Here is an 18407-nt window from a genome sequence, read left to right as displayed (position 1 = left end):
GTGTTGTGGAAAACATGTTATATAAGAGAACATAAAGATACTTTTAAGAAAAGGGAGTGAAGTTACTGAGGAGAATAATAGGAAGGGAGGGACAGGAAGCAGAAAAGAAAATGTCACAGTGAGTACGTAAGGGGGAGAAATCAGGGTCGGAACAGTGGCAGTCACCCTGCACATTTCTTGAGTATCTTCTAGTTTTCCAAGCTTTCCCAAACTTCTATTTGCATATCCAGGTTTTAAATTGGGGGTCTTCTTAATGTTTAGTGCCGTTTATTCTGCACCCCTCCCCAGGTTCAAGTACCTCACTTTAAGGGGAGAGAACATTTGGGAGTCCAGTCAGACTTATCCATGGCTACTGGACAAGAATTCCATCCTGGGCCCTGGACTGAACCACCTGCTCAGAGAGCCCAGGTGCGGTGCCCAGGGATGGCCTGTCAGGGGTGTGTCCTCCAGGTTCTTCTGGCGGTTCCCCTCAAGCCCCCACTGGGGTACTCTCCCAGATGGTGCTGAAGGAGAGGGCTGTCCTTGTGTACTGGGCTCCTCATAACAGCAGGCCTCCAGTGAGAGCCTTCCTGCTGTTCAGAAAACCTCCAGCTGAGAAATCTGAATAGATCATGGTGAGCATTTGTACTACATATATTTACTTAGCAATTCTAAGGAAGGACAATCTTGAGTTTTCCCATGACTTCCGGTTAGTGTCTTGTTCACTTCATCATTCTTCCCTAATTTTATCTTTAGAAATGTTATTTTCAAAGCTACCTATAAACAGATATTTTCATGAGCCTGTATTATAATTGTTTCTGGGGCTTTTCTTGGGCCTTTGTTATAGAAAGTGATAAAATCAGGATTTGGTCCTGCATCCAGGGCAGGTATGTACTTAGCTATCACTGTGAGAGATGCAAAGAGGTATAACCCATTGGGCCTGAAGTCTCTTAGCTTAAATAATTGTCAGGGAAACAAGAGAGTAAGGCATGTGAGACAATAAGAGAATGGACCAAGTCTGTGGACCAGTGATGGAAAGAGCATTCGAGTAGAAAACCTTTGGGAACTGAGTCCAGGCGTGGTCGATCAGCCAGGTTTGAGACAGGCCAAGAAATCTCTTCCAAGGAGATAGCTTCAAGCTTCACTTCGAACTGTGGGTGAGATGTACAACAGCAGAGAGCAGGTGGAGGCATTTCAACTGAAGATAAAATGAATAGACTGGTTACTCAGTCTTCCTGCAGGTCTTGGCAGGTCCTTAGAAGATGATAGGAATAAATTTGGAGGTCTGGCTTGAAAGCCAGGTCAAGACGGATCAAAAAGTTAGCTTTGTCAAAAGCTTCAGTCCTGTTCTTACCTATAGACAACCCCTGGTGATCCCAAGTCATTAATCTACCCGGTGGCCTGTCTTGACCTGAGTTCCCTTGCTTTGAAGTGTGCTGTCCTCTGCAGCATGAGGAAATAATTTGCTGCCTGCTTCAATGAACCATCAGGAGAGCCAGCAGACCTAATGACATGTGAGAATATTAACCTCCTACCACGAAGAGCTGTGAATCTTGAGCCACAGTCTATAATTCACCCTGGACTCTTGAGCCAGACCTCTCTGGCTTTCTCTCTCTCTCTTTCTCTCTCTCTCTCTCACGCACACACACACACACATTCTCACTTACACCCAGAGAGAGAAGAGGAGACCTGCTCATAAAACTTTATATTCTCAGATAGTGTGAGCCTTGCCGAGCTGTTTAGTAATGAGTGGCTTTCCTTTTGCAGCCATGGAAAAATGTGTACCCTCGGAAGAAGGAGTTGAGGGAAAGAATTATTTTTAATGTTGCATTTTGAATATGGTTCTTTCTCCTAACTCCAGGAAACTGTATGGTATCATGGAAAGTGACCATCAGAATGCTTGGATAACCAAACTTCTTTGTAATTCTTTACTTCGTCTTAAAAAAAAAAAAAAGTAAAAAGGAGATTGGGACACTAATCTTAGGACATTTGAATTCTTTACTTCGTCTTAAAAAAAAAAAAAAAAGAAAAAAGGAGATTGGGACGCTAATCTTAGGACATTCGGAGATTAGAAGGAATCCTAGATTTCTTTTAAAGTCACTTGAAGTCAGAGGAACACTTAAACCACACTGTGTTATGGCTGTGCATTTCTGCCCTTGTTTCATGAGCTCTTGGGTCCCTTGAGGACAGGATAATATCTTGATCATATTTGTACTCCCAGGCTTATCAGAGTGTCTGATCCATACCAGGCCTCAAATAAATGTTAGTAAAAAGATGGAGCAAATCATCTGCTCTGAACCCATCTTTTGCTTATGGAAAAAATCAAAGTCCACAGGGCAATTTATTCACAGGCATAGCTAGAGTTTTCCTAGGGCTAACGTGAGCCTTTTTGGTTATATGGCAGCTTTTCTTGGCAGTAGAATGTCATTCTGGTGTTTTCACAAGGAATATGTTATTTCGACAGAGTTTATTTAGTTAACTCAGTTAAGCCACACACAAATGTAGGGTCAGGCGACCAAAACTGGGTAGTTAGTGTGGCAATGGGAAGTTGTCGGTAGGGGTAGTGTCCAAGGATACATAGGCATGACTGCCTGGCAGAGAGCACCTAGTACGGTAGGAGTTCTTAGACCAGGAAAATAGTTCTCACTTTTCCATAAAAGCCTTGCCCACCAGACTCCATGTGGTTGGGAGCAGACCTGTTTCATTCACCCCTGGACCTGGGTAGAGAGGCTCAGTAAATATTTGCTGATGGAGGAATAAATGAATGAATGATTGAATGATCCATTCTGTGCTTATTGGGATACTTCTCTATTTAGCCAGACCATTTGATTTCCATATCTCAAATGTTTCTGCACAATACTGGGCACATATAGGGTTTTTCGTGACTTATAGATATAAAGAAGCAAAACTTTCTTCCTCTGCTGAGTTGTCGAACACAGTGAATGGAAAAACCAATGGTTAGTGTCCAACCTCGTTGTATATCATTCTTAGCCTTTCTGTTCTCTCCAAATTGCTATCCTCTTCCTTCTGCCATTTTCTTCTTTTTCTTTTTATAGTTAATTTTATTAAAAGCAGTCAAATTAAAGCTACTTCTGTCCAGGGCATCTCAAGTTTCATTCATTATGGCTTCTTATCTTGGCAGGCAATCAGCATGGAAAGGCAGTTTGGCCATTATGCACATACAAAGCCCATCGCTTCTCTACCAATGGCTAATTCATCAAACATTTATCTTTTGCCCTCTGAGCACTGTGTCACTTTGCCTGTCACTCCCTAGTCTAGGATGCTATGAGAGATGAAAACACACAGGAGGTGACAGAGAATTCTTTTCTCCCCCAACTTTTCCCTCCCAGGTCTTTTTTATTAATCAGATATCATACTTGAGACTTGAAACTCTCCTCCAACCCTGCCCTCTGACCTCCATATTTCTGGCCATATGAAAGTTGGGATGGCCTACCACATTCACATCAAACTTTTTATTGAATGGTGTCATGATTAATTAAGGAAATATTAAAACATTAGATAGATTTGAGAGTTTCTCTCCTGTTACCTACTTTAGAGCAGAGAATGTTAGGAAAGGGAGGGACTTATAAAATAATCAAGTCCAGCCTCCCAATTTACAAAAAAGATAAAGTGAGGACCAGAGCTGGGCAAGGATTTGACTGAAGCGTTGGAGAAAGGTAGTGACCAAGGCAGGACAAGAATCAGGTTCCTTGGTCATTCTTCAGACAGAGGGTCCCCCCAGCTGCCATTTCCCCATGTTGTCAGATGATTCTGAATACATATTAGAATCTCTTTCGGAGATTTAGCTACTTGGTTTCTTTTCCGAGCTAACCAATTTCCTCTTTTGAAAAGAAAACATGCACATTTTTGTTTCCAAAAATAATCTTTCAAGTATCAACCATTCTTATATTGATCTAGGTTTGTTTTCATATACCTTACTTCATGCCATCTCCATTTCAATTCCTGCAAAGTGTATAGGTCAGGTGTTTTCCCACCATTGGGATAGATTAGATGATTATTTTTCCAAGGTTTCACAGAGCATCCAAGACTTAAACAGAGCTCAAACAGAGTCCCCAGATTTAGTATTCTTACTTTATGTGTCTACTTACTGCATTTGCGTTTGGCTTCACTGAGTTGACAAGATAGTCTCCATCTGAACACCACATTCCTTGTGAAAATGCCACCTTGACCTTCTACCCCTGAGAGAATCGATCATATAATGAGAGAGGCAGTTGAGGACAAAAGAACCTTCATTTAGCTGTAGGAAAACCTCTTATTCATTACGCTGCACATCTGCAAGCATTTGTTCTCTCCTCTTTGTCCCCTGCCACTGTTACTTCTGTTAGGTGTTGGTCCTCAGGGCCCAGAATGTGCCATTATATGAAATGGAGCACAACCTGCAAAGTTTTTCTTTGAAAGGTTTTGCAAAGCACAGAGCTGGGGCTGTTTTTGAAGAAAGAAAATGGCTCCAATAGCAAGCTACATTCGGAGGTCACCATATCTCCCAGGGCCTTCTTTCCTGCAGGAGATATAAAGCTATCTTGTAGTCTGGGACAGAAAACATGTTTTCACCTTTTTCAGCCAACTGGGACCTTACAGAGTCAGCAGTTGGCACGTTTTTGCTGGTTTTCCTGGCCTGATTCCATTCCAGGGGGCCCTGCCCATGGGGAGCTGGTCTTTGGGCAAGTATTTGATTAGGGCCCCACAGAGTCCCTTGGGCCTTGAGGCCCAGCCATGTAAATGTCTCCTTTTCTGGTTGGTTTGCTATGAGCAGACACCATCTGTTGAATTAAAAATTCCCTTTATGGAGGGTGGTGAAAAGCTCATGTGGAAGAGACACTGTTATCTTTCAAGCAAACAGTTCATGAGGTTGAAGAGCCGTGTTCTTGGCCCAACATATGTTTGCCCAATGGCTGTGGGAGTCTCCCCCACCAGGCGCTGAATTCCGCCCCCATGGCGACATGCACACATACCATGGCTGCAGCACACCATGTCCGCTGCCTTACATCTCCCTAGTAAAGAAAACCTCCATTTATAGAACCTGCCAAACAAACTCACTCTTTAGACTCTTAAAAACAAACAAGATCCCGAAGCCACAGGCTCCGTGCGTGCATGTGTGGTTTTGTAAAATCTCAAGCCGTGAATCAAAATAATTTTAGAGACATAGTCAAAGCGCAGAACCAAGCCCTGTCACCAGGGTGGGAGAAATGCAGGAAAGATTCGCCTAGAGGAGGACAGCCAGATGGGCAGGGTGATGAGAACAAGACATGGAGGCATCTAGCGTGTTCATGGGGAGAGTACCCGCTTTCTCACTCCTGTCCTTAGGGACTTACTTGCTGTCACAACTTCAGGACAAACATAGGAGGGTGGGCTAAAAGGTGACCACCACAGCTCTTATTTTTCTTCTTCTCAACTTCTTGAGCCCATCTTGCCACACTGCTTAATAATATACATCCTCTATGATTTCTTCTTATTTCAAGTCCAACTTTTTTCTCTCTTCCTGTAGATGATAAACCTATTGGGAGCAGATGCCATGACTTTGGGCATCTTTCACATCCCCAGATGTATAGGCTAACTCAGAACCTGCCATATTGGAATTAGATACCTCATACATGTTTTCCGGTGCCAAATAAGGTTTTTGGAACGTCAATTACTTGAGAGCCAGGATCAAGTTACTCTTATGTTCCTTCACCACCAAGTTTGGCATAAAGTTTAAGTAGGTGCTCAAGAGATTAGGATTCAATTGGATTGCGACTTATAAGGCTCAAGCCCATCTTCTCTTTGAAGCCTCCCACTCCTTAGAATAGTGCCTATCATCCCAATCTATCCTATTACCTCGCATTATCTGTTAACTGCTTCCCTGTTTGTATCTATTACTTAACAGTAAAAGGTGCCACATTCACCTTTGTAGCTCCAGAGACAAGGGAAGTACTGGGCACTGAGTTGGCACTCAATATGTTTTTGTAAATGAATGGATGAATAAGGAATATGGATACATTTCAAGTGGACCATTAGTGGGTAAATTTCAACCCAGCTCCACCTAATGCATACTTAACCTCATGAGGCCACATTGAAAAAATAAACAAACTGTAAGAATTAGTTCTCAGGGAATTCTCCTAGGAAGGTCAGGAAGGGAGTGTAGATATAAGGCAAGAGAATTTGAAGACTATCTATGTTGATCATTATAATTGAGGACATATAGTGGATTACAAAGCTACACACAGTATTTGGATAAAGGATGTGGCGATGGTGAGTTTCCATTTCTATCTCATCTAGAAATTATTTAAAGGTAGTTTAAAATAGTTTACTTGAAGGAACACTGTGCTATATGTTCAAAATTTCTAGATGTGGCTTGGTTATATGTATGGTTTCATGTAAAACACTTTACCTCTCTGAGCATGAATCACCTTCTGTGAAGTGGAAAATTTCTCTAGGACTTAAAAGTCTATGAGTTTATGAAGATGACCATGACAGAGTGTATTTCACACAAAAAGCCGTGGCTTTGACATCTGGTTTACGAGCTATAAGAAGTCAGGGTATTGACATGTGCCTTTTTAACTATGGGATGTCCCCACAGTTAGGGAAGTATTAAAGAGGCCTTGCACAGTCCCAGCTAGAAGATCAGAGTAAGGCAAAGAGTTTGGTGTGATGGGGAATGGCAGAGCTAGAACTCCCTGCTGCCCTCTTTCCACCAGGCTGAGTCATAAGAGACTCTAATGGCAGGGAAGAAGTGGCTCTTTGGCAGCCCTTGTTAACTGTGACTGTAGAGGAAGGAGCTCCAGCCAGATAATCACAGTGTCTGGATAGAATATTAGAGGTCACTGAACCTTCTACTCTATGCAGAAATTCCCTCTAAACATTCTCCATGACTCTGATCTCTCATCAAATCTATAGAGAGGCTCATAAGGCAGCTCAATCCTTTGGTGAACTGTTCTCTGTCTTTACAAGTTTTAAAAAGTTGATTCAAGAACTCTCTTCCTAACTTGTATAATTTTCTACTATTTATCATTCTGCCTTCTGGAATGCAATGGATGTAGTACTTTGAAACAACTAGCCTCCTTTGCTTTTGGTTAAAAACTCTTTACTGTCTCAATCATAGTTCTTACACATTTCAGCACCTGTGCATTCTCCATGTGTGGTATTTCTGAGTGCTGATGCCCCTTCGAATCTGGCAACCAGAACTGAAACAAAGCTCCAAGTAGAGTTACTTAGGGGCCTGTAGAATGGATGAGGATCAGCACAGCATCTGTGGTGGCATTCTCCACTCTGGTGATTCATATTTAGCCCTCTTTACACACGCTTACTCTGTATCCACGGCTCATCCATCTTGTGTTTGGCGAGGTGTCTTGTTTTATTTAAAAATAGTATTTGCTGGAATTTTTCCTGATCATAAAATACTTCATGATAGAAAATATAGTAATTAGTGAACATTGAAAAAGACAATAAAAAGACCATTACCCAGAGGTTAGTGGTATATGTCTAGTATATATCATGGATCAATTGATAGATATATAGATATATATGTTTATATATACATTGAAGTGTGTTTGTGTATGTGCGTACTGAATTGTCATAAAGTCCTTATGTGTAAGATGGTATATCATATTAGCAGTTTGTAAACTGGAAACAACAGAGGCTAGTGAATCTTAACCATCAACATGGAAAACATGGTACAAATGAAAACTTGTGGGGAAAATGGAGGCGAGCACATAGATGCCTTTTAATTTCCATGCATGAGATCTTAGCTTGTGTACTATATGTATTAAAACTTAATTTTAGGTGCTAAATTGAGTATGACAATTTTACTGGATCAGTAGAAATCTGTCTACAATATCATTTTTAATTTCTGCATAGTATTTCATTACACAGGTAAGTTGAGCTCTATTCAATTATTCCTCTATCATTGGGAATTTAGGCTTGTTTACAATGTTACTGTAAATAATGCTCTAGTGAACATATTTAATCCATACACACGTCTTTGATATTTGCTGAGTAAATTCTTGGAATTACTGGATAAAAAGGTGATCATTTTATAAACTGCCATCTCAAATGGTTATAACAATTTCACTCCGCATTAGAGTTGTATTAGTCTATTACCTTGAACTTTTGACAGGACTATGCCAGGATTTAAGAAAACAGCGTGTTTGCTAGTCAAGTGTAAATATCTTGTTTAATTTGAATATTTTAGATTCCCAATGAAGCTGAAATTTTATTCCATATTTCTCTTATTGGCCATTTACATTCCTTATGTATTTTCTGTCCATATCTTTTAATCATTTTTTCTTCGGGGTTTCAGCTTTTCCTTAGTGATTTTCAAAAACTCTTTTCATGTTAAGGATGTTAAACCTTAGACTATCAGATTGCACATATTTTCCCCAATTGTCATTGGCCTTTTAATTTTTTTCTTTAAATGGGTCCTTTTAGGTAGCTGAACTTCAAATCTACATTTAAGTCTTTATATCAGACATTGTGAAATTTCATCTGATTGGGCTGAAAGAATAAGTTGATTCCAACAGGATCATTTGGGATCCTAGTGTATCCTCCTGAATATCTTTTTAGGGTCCTGGCCTCCATACATGTGATAAAAGTGGCTAGACTCAGTCATTGGCAAAAACCAGTACCAAAGTCCCCAGAACCTTCCCTCAGAACAAGGTGAGCTATTAATTATAGTTTTCAGGTATATTTTTGAACCAGTTATGATTCTACCTAAAGTTGTTATTTTCTAGCCTACTTTTGCTCTCCTATCACAAAGATATCATTAGAAATCTTTTCAAAACCATTTTTAAATTCCTAGTTGACTAGGAATATACACCTTTATTCCTAGTCAACTATCCACATTAAAAACTGGTCGCACAGAACTTGTCCTTAATGCACAGAGACTGCCTGTTTGAGAATCTATGCCATATTAATTGATATCTATCCTACCTCATTCTACAAAGGATTTGAGCTAACTTATAAGAATTAATAAAATGAAAAACCAGCATATAGATAAATAAAATATCATAGCTATAAGAAAATTACAAGCCTTGACAGAGAAGTCAAAACGTAGATATAGAGACTATTGGGTGTTACATTCTTACAGCTCGGTCACAGTTGAGCTCTGAGCCTACTGGTAGCAAAAGTAAAAGTGATAACATGATCAGATACATGATTTACATCATCCTAAGGCAAGCAAATACAAGTTTCTGGCAGGCAAGTTTAAAAACTCATGAATATAAAGTTTGAAGAATCTTACCTTTCTTTTCAAATAACTGGAACTGTTAAGTACCCATTTCTGGGCTTCTGGCTCCTTACTCATTCTCCATGATTTCTTAAGGTAATATTTAACAGTTTTCTTAGCATTATTAGGTATGGTATATGTTGGCTTTAGACTTGATCACATTTACACTTAACAAATACCTGGTTAACTACCTTAGAGTTTTGACTGGTCTTAGATTCAGATCTCTTGTACCAGCGTTGAATTTTATTCTCTGTTGCTCAGGGATCATCCATCCTGACAGGGGTTCAATGGGGATTTGGGAGTAACTTTGACAAATTACATGTGATACACTGTCAGAATACACCATGTCAGGGTACACTGTCTTATATTGCCCAGAGTCTTTTCTACATTCTACTCTTTTTAAAAGACATATTTACTACCAATAATATAGTTACCATGTAGACTAGTTGATTTATATCATTTTCGAACATATATCCTGGATGTGTGACCTGAATGACTGAAAAATTGTAGAAAATACATAGAGCCAACTGTACATATAGCACTACATATAGTAATATGCTATAGTATAAATATGTATATATAGTATATATATATAGTATATATATAGTACATATATATGTATATATAAAACCATTTAAATAAGGTGTAAAAAGAGTTTTATGACAGAAAGAACGAATACCTCTCATGGAATTAGACAAACAGCCTTTCGAATATGCCTATGCTGCAGTTGGGCCATTTTCTGGACATGAGCAGTCATATCGCAACTCTCCTCTTCTTTCTTTCTGCATTCCCCACATATAGCTTTGTGTCGCTTGTCCTGTCCTTGTAGATCTCCTCATGGCCTCTGTAGTAAGTCATTTTGCAAACATCTCCCAAGAATCTGCTGTGTGCCAGGCACTGCACTTGGCATGGTGAGGGGAGTAAGACAGATACATGTTACTATTCTTTCTCTCAAGGGTGATGCTTAAATTATTTAACACTGCCTTCATCAATTAGAAAGATCTTGGCCAGAGCAGGATCCTTGGAGGCACCTTATTGTCAGGGGCATTAACCACTTAGCTGGTGAATTGTGGAAAGGTCTGGGAACTCTGGGGAGTGGCCAGGGTAACAAGGTGGGACACTTCACATATTCAGTGCAGCGATTATTTACCAACGGGTAAGGATGTATATTTAAATATTTAATAAACAGTACTGGTGTATGGGCGAAGACTTGCTGAATGTCCCTTCTGCTTGTTCTCAGACACTTGGCCCCAGGGTAAAGCAAAAGAGGCATTCTGGTCTCTAAAAGAATGGAGCGTAGGGCTTGCCTTACTGGCCCCTGGCCAGTCACCCTGAGGCTTGCTCTTTGTCTTTGGTGATTCTATTGGCAGCTTTTCTCTCAGCATCTCACAGATTTGTGGCTGAGGAGTAAGTAGTCAGTTGGCCAAGAGCCCTCACTGTGCATTTGATAACTTTCCAGGTCTTATGGAAGTTACATTGAGATTAGTTTGTTTGTTTTTTTTTTGTGGGGGGGGGGGTTGGGGGGGGGGGCGGCAGAGCGGATGGAGCTGGGAAGGCAGAAATAATCCAGAAAAAACATTACAGAGGGGGCAACAGCTGGCTCTTGTGAATTTGTAGGACTAGCCAATATGGTAGACATCAGACATATAGGTTAAGTTCTCTAGGATTTCCATGGCCTCCCCATTTTCTCAGTTAAAAATACATATGTAGATATTTAGGTAGATATAGTGAGGGAGTAGGTAAAGATCTTAGTAGAGAGCTTATTTTCTTAATTGATTTGAGAACATCCTAACTTTTGGTTCTGGGTCTGAGGCTAACTATGGAGACACACGTCTTTTTTAGAGTCTTTGGTTAACTGTGTCCCTGTCTCCTGCCCATCTCATGCCAGGCAGAAGTATTGTTCCTGGTATAGCCTGGAAGCTGAGGAGAGAGGAGTCTAATTCTTATCACAGCCTATACCCTAGGAATAAGGTTGCCAGCTGTCGAACCAGGGGTTCTGGAGGTATCCTTTGGTGCTTTTTCTGGCTGGATTTTTGCTGGGTAAGAGGCAGGAAGATGTAGCTATGTATTAGTAGCTCCTCTGCCCCAAACCTACCAGCTCTACTTTGGTCCTGGCCCCTCTCCTTCTCCATTCTGACGAGAGGCTAACTTTTGGAAAAAAGACGAAGGCTGCTGAATGTGCACACACCCAGGAGCAAAAGGGATTGAGGTTCAGGGTGTGGCCCTTTGTGGGGCCTGCTGCTCTGCCCAAGGCCCTTCCATAAAGTCTCACAGCCACTGGCCCAGCTTGAAAAGGGCGGCAGCCGCCTGTTTAGTGCTTCTGTTTTTATAAGCTAATGAGGGCAGTGTGTGAGCCACGGGCAATGATGCCGGGATATTAACTGTGACAGGAAGCTTGATCATAATTATCTTAACGAGGATAGGGTTAATTACAATGGAAACTTAAAAGTTCTCTCTGTTTGAATCCACTGGAGCTGAATGCATTGTGATGTTTTGTCATTTTGATATGACTTTGGAAAAGGCGCTGGGAGTCTCCAGGCAGCTACAGCGGTTCCTGGGGGAGCCCAGGCAGAGGCCTGTGTACGAGGTAACTGAGATAGTACCTGTGGGTGAGGTAATGAGCAACTTTCCTGCTGGTGGAGCAGGAGGAAGGCAGCCTATGGTGTGCTTCAGTGGTGCTGATTAGATTTCTAGAGCAAACCACCTGCCACAGGTCCAACCGCACGTAGATCCCGCTGCCTGCCCTTCGTGTCTCTTGGCTGGGCAGACCTCTCTCTAACTGGCTGTGCTGAGGTAGTGGCTGAAGCCTTGCCCTTCCTTTCCAGCCTTGACCATGGCAGATAAGCCTGCCTCGCCTTCTCAGCCCACCCCTCAGACATCTGCTGCCACTGCCAACCAAGCTGGTGAGGAACCCCGAAATGACAGCTACCCCTTCCACCAGGGCTCATGGATCTGGGGTGCATTTTGCTGTCTGTACACAAGGTTATAGCAGAGAAATTACAGTCTTGTCATCTTTTCCTCGTAGCTACTACAGCTGTCCCATTAAACAGCATAGATCTGTGTGGAACCTTAAAGCCCTTTTGCCTCGTCATTTTATTTAACAGCACATGTCTATTTGCAGGCGTCTTGTATATAGGAATATGAACTCAAAGATTGATTCAAATCATTTATTGACCCTACTCCTTCCAGGAAAAAACAGCAGCAGCAGCTACAACAACAAAAGTAAAATTATTAAAAAGGAAAAAATAAAACCATCGTCCAGGTGTTTGTTTATTGGTCTCCGCAGGCCAGCCGAGCCCCAGAAATCCTGTCCTCTCCAGTTTTACTCTTCACTACGCTCTCTGCCTCCTGTCCTCAATCCCTCAGCTCTGAATTTAGCTGATTAAATCACCAAGTGCACACAACACTGATAACATGAAGACAGGGATTTATTAATTAGCAACTCCCCACGTAACATGGTTCTCTTTTAACTGAGCAGCTAATAACATTACATGGCAAAAGGAATCTCAGAACCAGACAGGTGACAGGGGATTAGAGCCTGAGCTTCCCAACTCCTCTGAAGTCTCAGCCTGGAAGCCAGTGTTGAGCTGTGCCCTGGAGCCCGCCTCTGAGAGAAAGGCGGTCTCTGTGGGCACTCCCTCTAGTGTTCCCTGCTTTGTCCCTTTTCATGCTATGTCATTTTGTTTTACGCCTCCCCTGAAGCACTCTTGGAAGGGAGCTTTCTTCTGCTTGCCAGTTGCCAACCATTTGCTGATTCTCATGATATGAGTATTATATTTGCATAACATAACTCGGGAACAATGTCTATTTGGATGCTGCCTCTGACCAGAGCCCAACTGATGTTTATGCACAAAGAACTTATTAGCCATCCATAAGGCGCCCTGATGGGAGGTGGCCTCAACTCTGTTTGTGGTAAACGGAGCCTAGTTCTGAAAAGCATTTTCAGATCATCACTCATTAACCCCCGTGGAGGAAGGAACTTCAAGAAAGGCTGAGGTCTCCCTGCAGAGGCAGGACTGACTGCACACCTTGTATGCCCCAGAGGTCAGGGCTTCCAGGAAAATCAGGGAAAGAAAGGAGGATGAAAAAGAAACTAACATGTTAGTCTTCTTTCACTTATTCTCCATAAGATTCTATGAGCTGAAATCAGCACAGAACAAGGATGTTCTGATGGGTTACTGATGTTCCCAAATTCATACTGCAATAAATGGTGGAGCTGAGGTAAAATTCCAGACCTCCCTGGCTGCATGTGTATAAGTTGTGGTTTCCTCCCTGAAATGTGAGGAAGAAGAGAAAGGAAGAAGAGAAACGAAGAGGAGGAAATGAAACATGATGACCCCACTGACCTTAACTCAAAATGTTTTTAGTATTGCTCTTCTGCTGTTTAGCAGGTAGTGTTGGTCGTAGGAGGCACCGTCTGGGTGCTGGGCCCTGGGTCAGGCAGAAATGGAACATGCTGGTGGAGCTCTGGGCCCAGTGGAGTCTGGGGGTTTAACTACTTATTCCCAATGCATATTATACCTCCCAAGTATTGCCTCCCTATTTTGGAGTCCTCTTGGCAGTGGTCCCACAGGGGAGATATGGATGGCTCCAGAAAGCTCTGGTGCTGAAGTTCACACTCACACCAGATGTGCAGGTTTTGCACATGCAAGCAGGTGTGTGTGTGTGTGTATATAATATACAAGCTATCAATAATGAATAAATAGTGTAGACAATGACTCCCTGATTCGTCACATTTTGTAGAATAGCCAGGAGATCCCATGCGAGTCCTCCCTCTGGTCGACGTCGTAGCTCAGCTGTCAGCCTGTGCAAGCTCAGCACGGCTCTTGGGTCTGGCAGGTGAACGAGCTGGGAGTACATGTGTCTGTTTAAGTCCCTCCACCCGGCAGCTTTCTTTAATTAACGTCTGTGTGTGCCAGGACAGGCACATGCGCACAACTGCCCCTCACCGCCTCCAGCCCCCAATGCGACTGAGCCCATATTGAGTTAAACTTTTGGCTAAGTGTGTAAAAAAGGCTGTTTTTCCTTTTCTGATACTTTTTTTTTTCTTTTTTTCCCTGAGCCGGGTACCTAATTCTTTCAGATGCCTGTTTATTTACTGCCTCGACATCTACCTTGCTGCACTCAACACTTCTTTCAAAAATAAAGTGAGAAATCCACTTTCCATAAATTAAAACAGTAACTTATCCCAGGAGCATTGAAACAAATTCCTCCAACTGCTTCCCTACCCCTGTCTCCCCAAGCTCCCGTCCCAAACAAAAACAAAAACAAAAACAAAAATAAAGAAAAAGAAACAGTCCTCTCAGACTGGAGTGATTATGTGCTTCTGCAGTTGCCCTGCTGTTGGGGGCAGCCACAGGGACACTGGGCAGAAGCAAATTAAGTGATTAGTAAAGGAGGAAAAAAGTGGAAAAAAAAAAAAGTCAAAGGCCGTGAATGGAGAGAAGAGAAGCCTTCCTTGCTGTTTCCTACAACTGTGCAGAGGAGAACCGCTAAGAAATGATACTTGAAGTTATATTTATTATTGTAAGAGGGGTATGATATTTCTGGGCAGGAATGATGGATGACAACTTAAATTTGTGTCCAGGGAATGAAGGTGAACTGTGACAGAGTTATTTATCTTGGGAATGGAGGTTAGGGTCAGCCTAGGCTGGGTGCCTGAAGGCACAAGACATTGACAAATTTATCCTGCAGGCCGTATCTGAAGCCCTTTGTTTTGGATCCTGGCTACTCACTAAGTGACCCTCATCCTTCATGTTGGCAATGCGTGAAGGATGCGGTGAGTGCCAGCGGCCCCTTCTCCCCCGCCGCCCCCGCCCCGGCTCCCGCTACTAATTCTTGTCATTCACTTTGCTGACAGGCACCAAGCCCAAACTATTCCCAGTCCTGAAAGGGAAGGTTAAAATATTTATTTCGGCTCATAATGGCCTCCCTGATTTAGTGCAGGATCATTTTTCCTGTTGCCTTTGTCATTGCAGGTCACTGGAAGGACTGAGCGCGTTCGGGAGCCTGGAGGAACTCATCTTGGACAACAATCTGCTCGGGAACGACCTCGCGTTGCCAGGGTTACCCAGGCTCCATACCTTAACCCTCAACAAGAACCAAATATCCTTGGCTCTGCCCACTGCCCTCACTCCCCGCCCAGCCCCGCAGTGGTCCCCTCATGCTTGCCAGCTCCCCTCCCTTGTCCCACACAAATACCTGCGAAATGTCAAATGAGTTTTATGTGTCAGCTAAATTAAAGTATGTGAAATACAGTCCATGGGCAGACAAAGCGTTCTGTCTTCTGGCACTCGGGACACTTCAGAGTAATTTATTATAGGTCATTCATAAATGAAATGCACCATTATATCTTCCTGTTGCTCCATTTTAGTGTAGAGATCTAAGTTATGGCTGTGAAGAAATCTTTTTAATAGATAAAAATAGAGAAAGAAAATAATGTCACTGCTGCCAAGAAGGCTAAGCTGGGTACTATTTGCTTGGGCTTGTGTGGGAGGGCGACCTCTGGTGGGAAGTAGCGGGTAATGCGGCTAAACAGACGGCCTTCACGGAGGTTTCTGGAAGCCTCTGCTGCAGGCTTGGGGAACAGTTCTGGTGAGGAGATGGGAGAGACTAAGGTGCATGGTAGTGTGAAACCCAGCCCTGGCTCTGCTTTTCATGGTGTTTACGGTAGCAGAGTGATGGGATGGTCTCTTAAGTCCGTGAGGACCTAGCCAGCCTGGGATATGACTAAGAGGGGCTAATTGCTCTGGATTCTATAGTGAGGCCGAGAGTGGAATCAGAACCTTTCTGCAGCATATAGCACATAGTTCTTCCATATTAGAGTTGTGGATCTTCATGCCATCATAATGCCAGCTGGGCAAGGCAGGGAGCTCTTTTAGTATTGTTAACTCATGTATCCTTCACATCTAGAACAGTGCCTGGCACAGAATTGAGGTTCAATAAATGTGGGATGAATCATTATCAGCTGTTCTTTACTGAGCATTCCTATGGATCAGGCATATGCTAAATAACTTTAAGTGGATTATTTTTCATTCTTATCATTCCCTGTGAGAAGGGTGTAGTCACTCCTTTTACCTAGATGGGTAAGAGGTAAAGTATAGGCCTACAGCCAGACAGTTAACAAGATCCTAGGTCCTGAATTCAATTTCAACTGTGGCTGTATCCTAAGTTTTTTTCTGTTCTGCCGTATTGCTTCAGACTTGAAATCCAATCATCTTGTTTATTGATGGAACTTTTGAGACCTGGAGTGGTTTAATCACTTGTTCACAATCACATGGAAAGTTAGAAACAGAAAAGTGATCAGGGCATTTTCCCCTAGAGTATGTTATAAAACCAGATACATATGTTAAGTTTAACATTTATGCATATGTAAGCATTTAAGAATGATTTGCAAAATCATTTATTAGCTGCTGTTTATACTTCAAGACATAAGTTTATATTTTATTGTATAAAATATGCTATTTATGATTATTATTAATTGGCCTTTAATCGAAGTAGAAGGAAAGGCCTATAAGTACACATCAGTCTTTATAATAATGAAATGTTGATGGATTTTTCTCTCCCTTATCCTTTGGTCAGCTGAGTTTCCTAGTCATTGTTTAAAAAATTGTTAGAGTCAACGTGTCTTATGGCTTCCTTGACTGTCTTAGGTGATCATTTGGACAATACTCTTAAATCTGTCAAGAACAGAAGAATTATTAAACTAGAAATTGTATGATATGATTCCTCCCTTGGGTCACAGTGCTCATATCCTGTGTCCCTCATTGCTGTAGAGTATTAGAGTTATTGAACATGTGTTCATGAGTCAATTTAATCATGTCTAGCTGTGCGGCCTTGGACAAGTCATCCCCCAAGAGCCTGTTTCTCATTTTTAAAGGAAAAAGTTGGACTAGATAATGGTTTTATCCTCAGTATTGTTGTCACCAGAACTTAGCGGGCCTCTTGGCTCTACAGTGCGGAGAAATTGTCTTTGGTTGAGTCTTTTCTCTGTTCCATGCCTTAACTTCTCCTATCAGTAGCAGTGATGCTGAGGGAGTAATGATAATGGCCTGGGAGGGACTGAAGCAGAAGGCAATGTGCAACTGTCAAGCTGGCCAGTTCTGTCACTGTGCTGTTGTATGGTACTTCATTATTAGCTGGTACAAAAGGTAATAGTTGGCTCTCTCAGGATGTAGCATGACTTCTTTCTCCTCTGGGCTATTAATATGATCATGAAGATTGGCTTACTTTCTTTCCCCTTATACTTAACCCAGAAATCATAGAATGGAGAGCAGATAAAAGCAGCATTAATTTATATGTTGTCTTTTTAGCCTAATATTCTTTGACTCTACTTTTTCAGGTAACCGACTCTCCTAACCTACTTGTGAAAATACCCCAGGCTCTCCAGCGATTACTGGGTTCCATATTGCTATTGCTACTCCATGAAATGCTTAGATTTGAGCTCTATTATTTAGCTTTCATGCATAATAATTAGCCCCAAAAGTCAGTGGCTTAAAAAGATGTATTTGTTTACAATACTATGGGTCAGCTCTTTGGGCAGGGCTCAGCTGGCAGTTCTGCTATCTTGCCTTAGGTCACTCATGCAGCCAGTTATCTGGAGGCTCAGCTGGGGCTAGAAGGTCTAAGATGGCTTCGCTCATATGTTTGGAGTTGGAGCTGGTTGTTGGCTGAACTAAATGTCTCTCACTGGCTAGCACAGGCCTCTCTTGGGATCCAAGAGCAAAGCCCCAATGTACAAGTACTTTTCAAGCCCTCCTGACATGTGACATTGCTGTCTTATGGCCAAAGCAAGTCATAGACCAAATGTAGAACAAATGTGAGAGGGGACTATATTAGGTGTGAATATGCAGAAGAATGACTCATTTCAATAACAATCTAACACACAGGCCTCGGTATTTTGTCTCAAGATTTTACTTCATATTCATGATAAAGGGAAACCTAGAATCAACCATTGACCTTCAGAAAGGGTAAATATGAACTCTTATAAATCGAATCTTGTTTTAAACATATTAGGAAGCTTGCTGTCAGATGGGGTTCCATCTCAGTTCTTTTTTGAAGTTTGTTTTGTTTTTAACATTTTGTTTTTTGGCATAGGTAGAATGGTTATTCATCACGCCACACACACATTTTATCTACTCTGCAAATCTAGAGTTTTCCAATTGAGTTTGACCCAGTTAAATATGTTTGTACGATGCTCTATGTTATG

At 41.9% G+C, this 18407-nt stretch overlaps 1 protein-coding gene across 2 annotated transcripts in view; it reads left to right on the top strand.

The window, feature by feature from the left end:
* LRMDA (leucine rich melanocyte differentiation associated) overlaps window positions 1-18407 on the top strand; it is a 977969-nt gene that overhangs the window by 531645 nt on the left and 427917 nt on the right. For both annotated transcript variants that reach the window (XM_015592197.1, XM_006915487.2), the window contains one exon: window positions 15178-15304. In XM_015592197.1, coding sequence (XP_015447683.1) covers window positions 15178-15304 — 127 coding nt within the window. The remainder of the gene's footprint in view (window positions 1-15177; window positions 15305-18407) is intronic.

The sequence above is a fragment of the Pteropus alecto genome, unplaced genomic scaffold, assembly GCF_000325575.1.
Source record: "Pteropus alecto unplaced genomic scaffold, ASM32557v1 scaffold155, whole genome shotgun sequence".
In the NCBI taxonomy this organism is placed as follows: domain Eukaryota; kingdom Metazoa; phylum Chordata; class Mammalia; order Chiroptera; family Pteropodidae; genus Pteropus; species Pteropus alecto.
The sequence above is the reverse complement of the archived record's forward strand: the minus strand, read 5'-3'. Positions and strand labels throughout refer to the sequence as shown.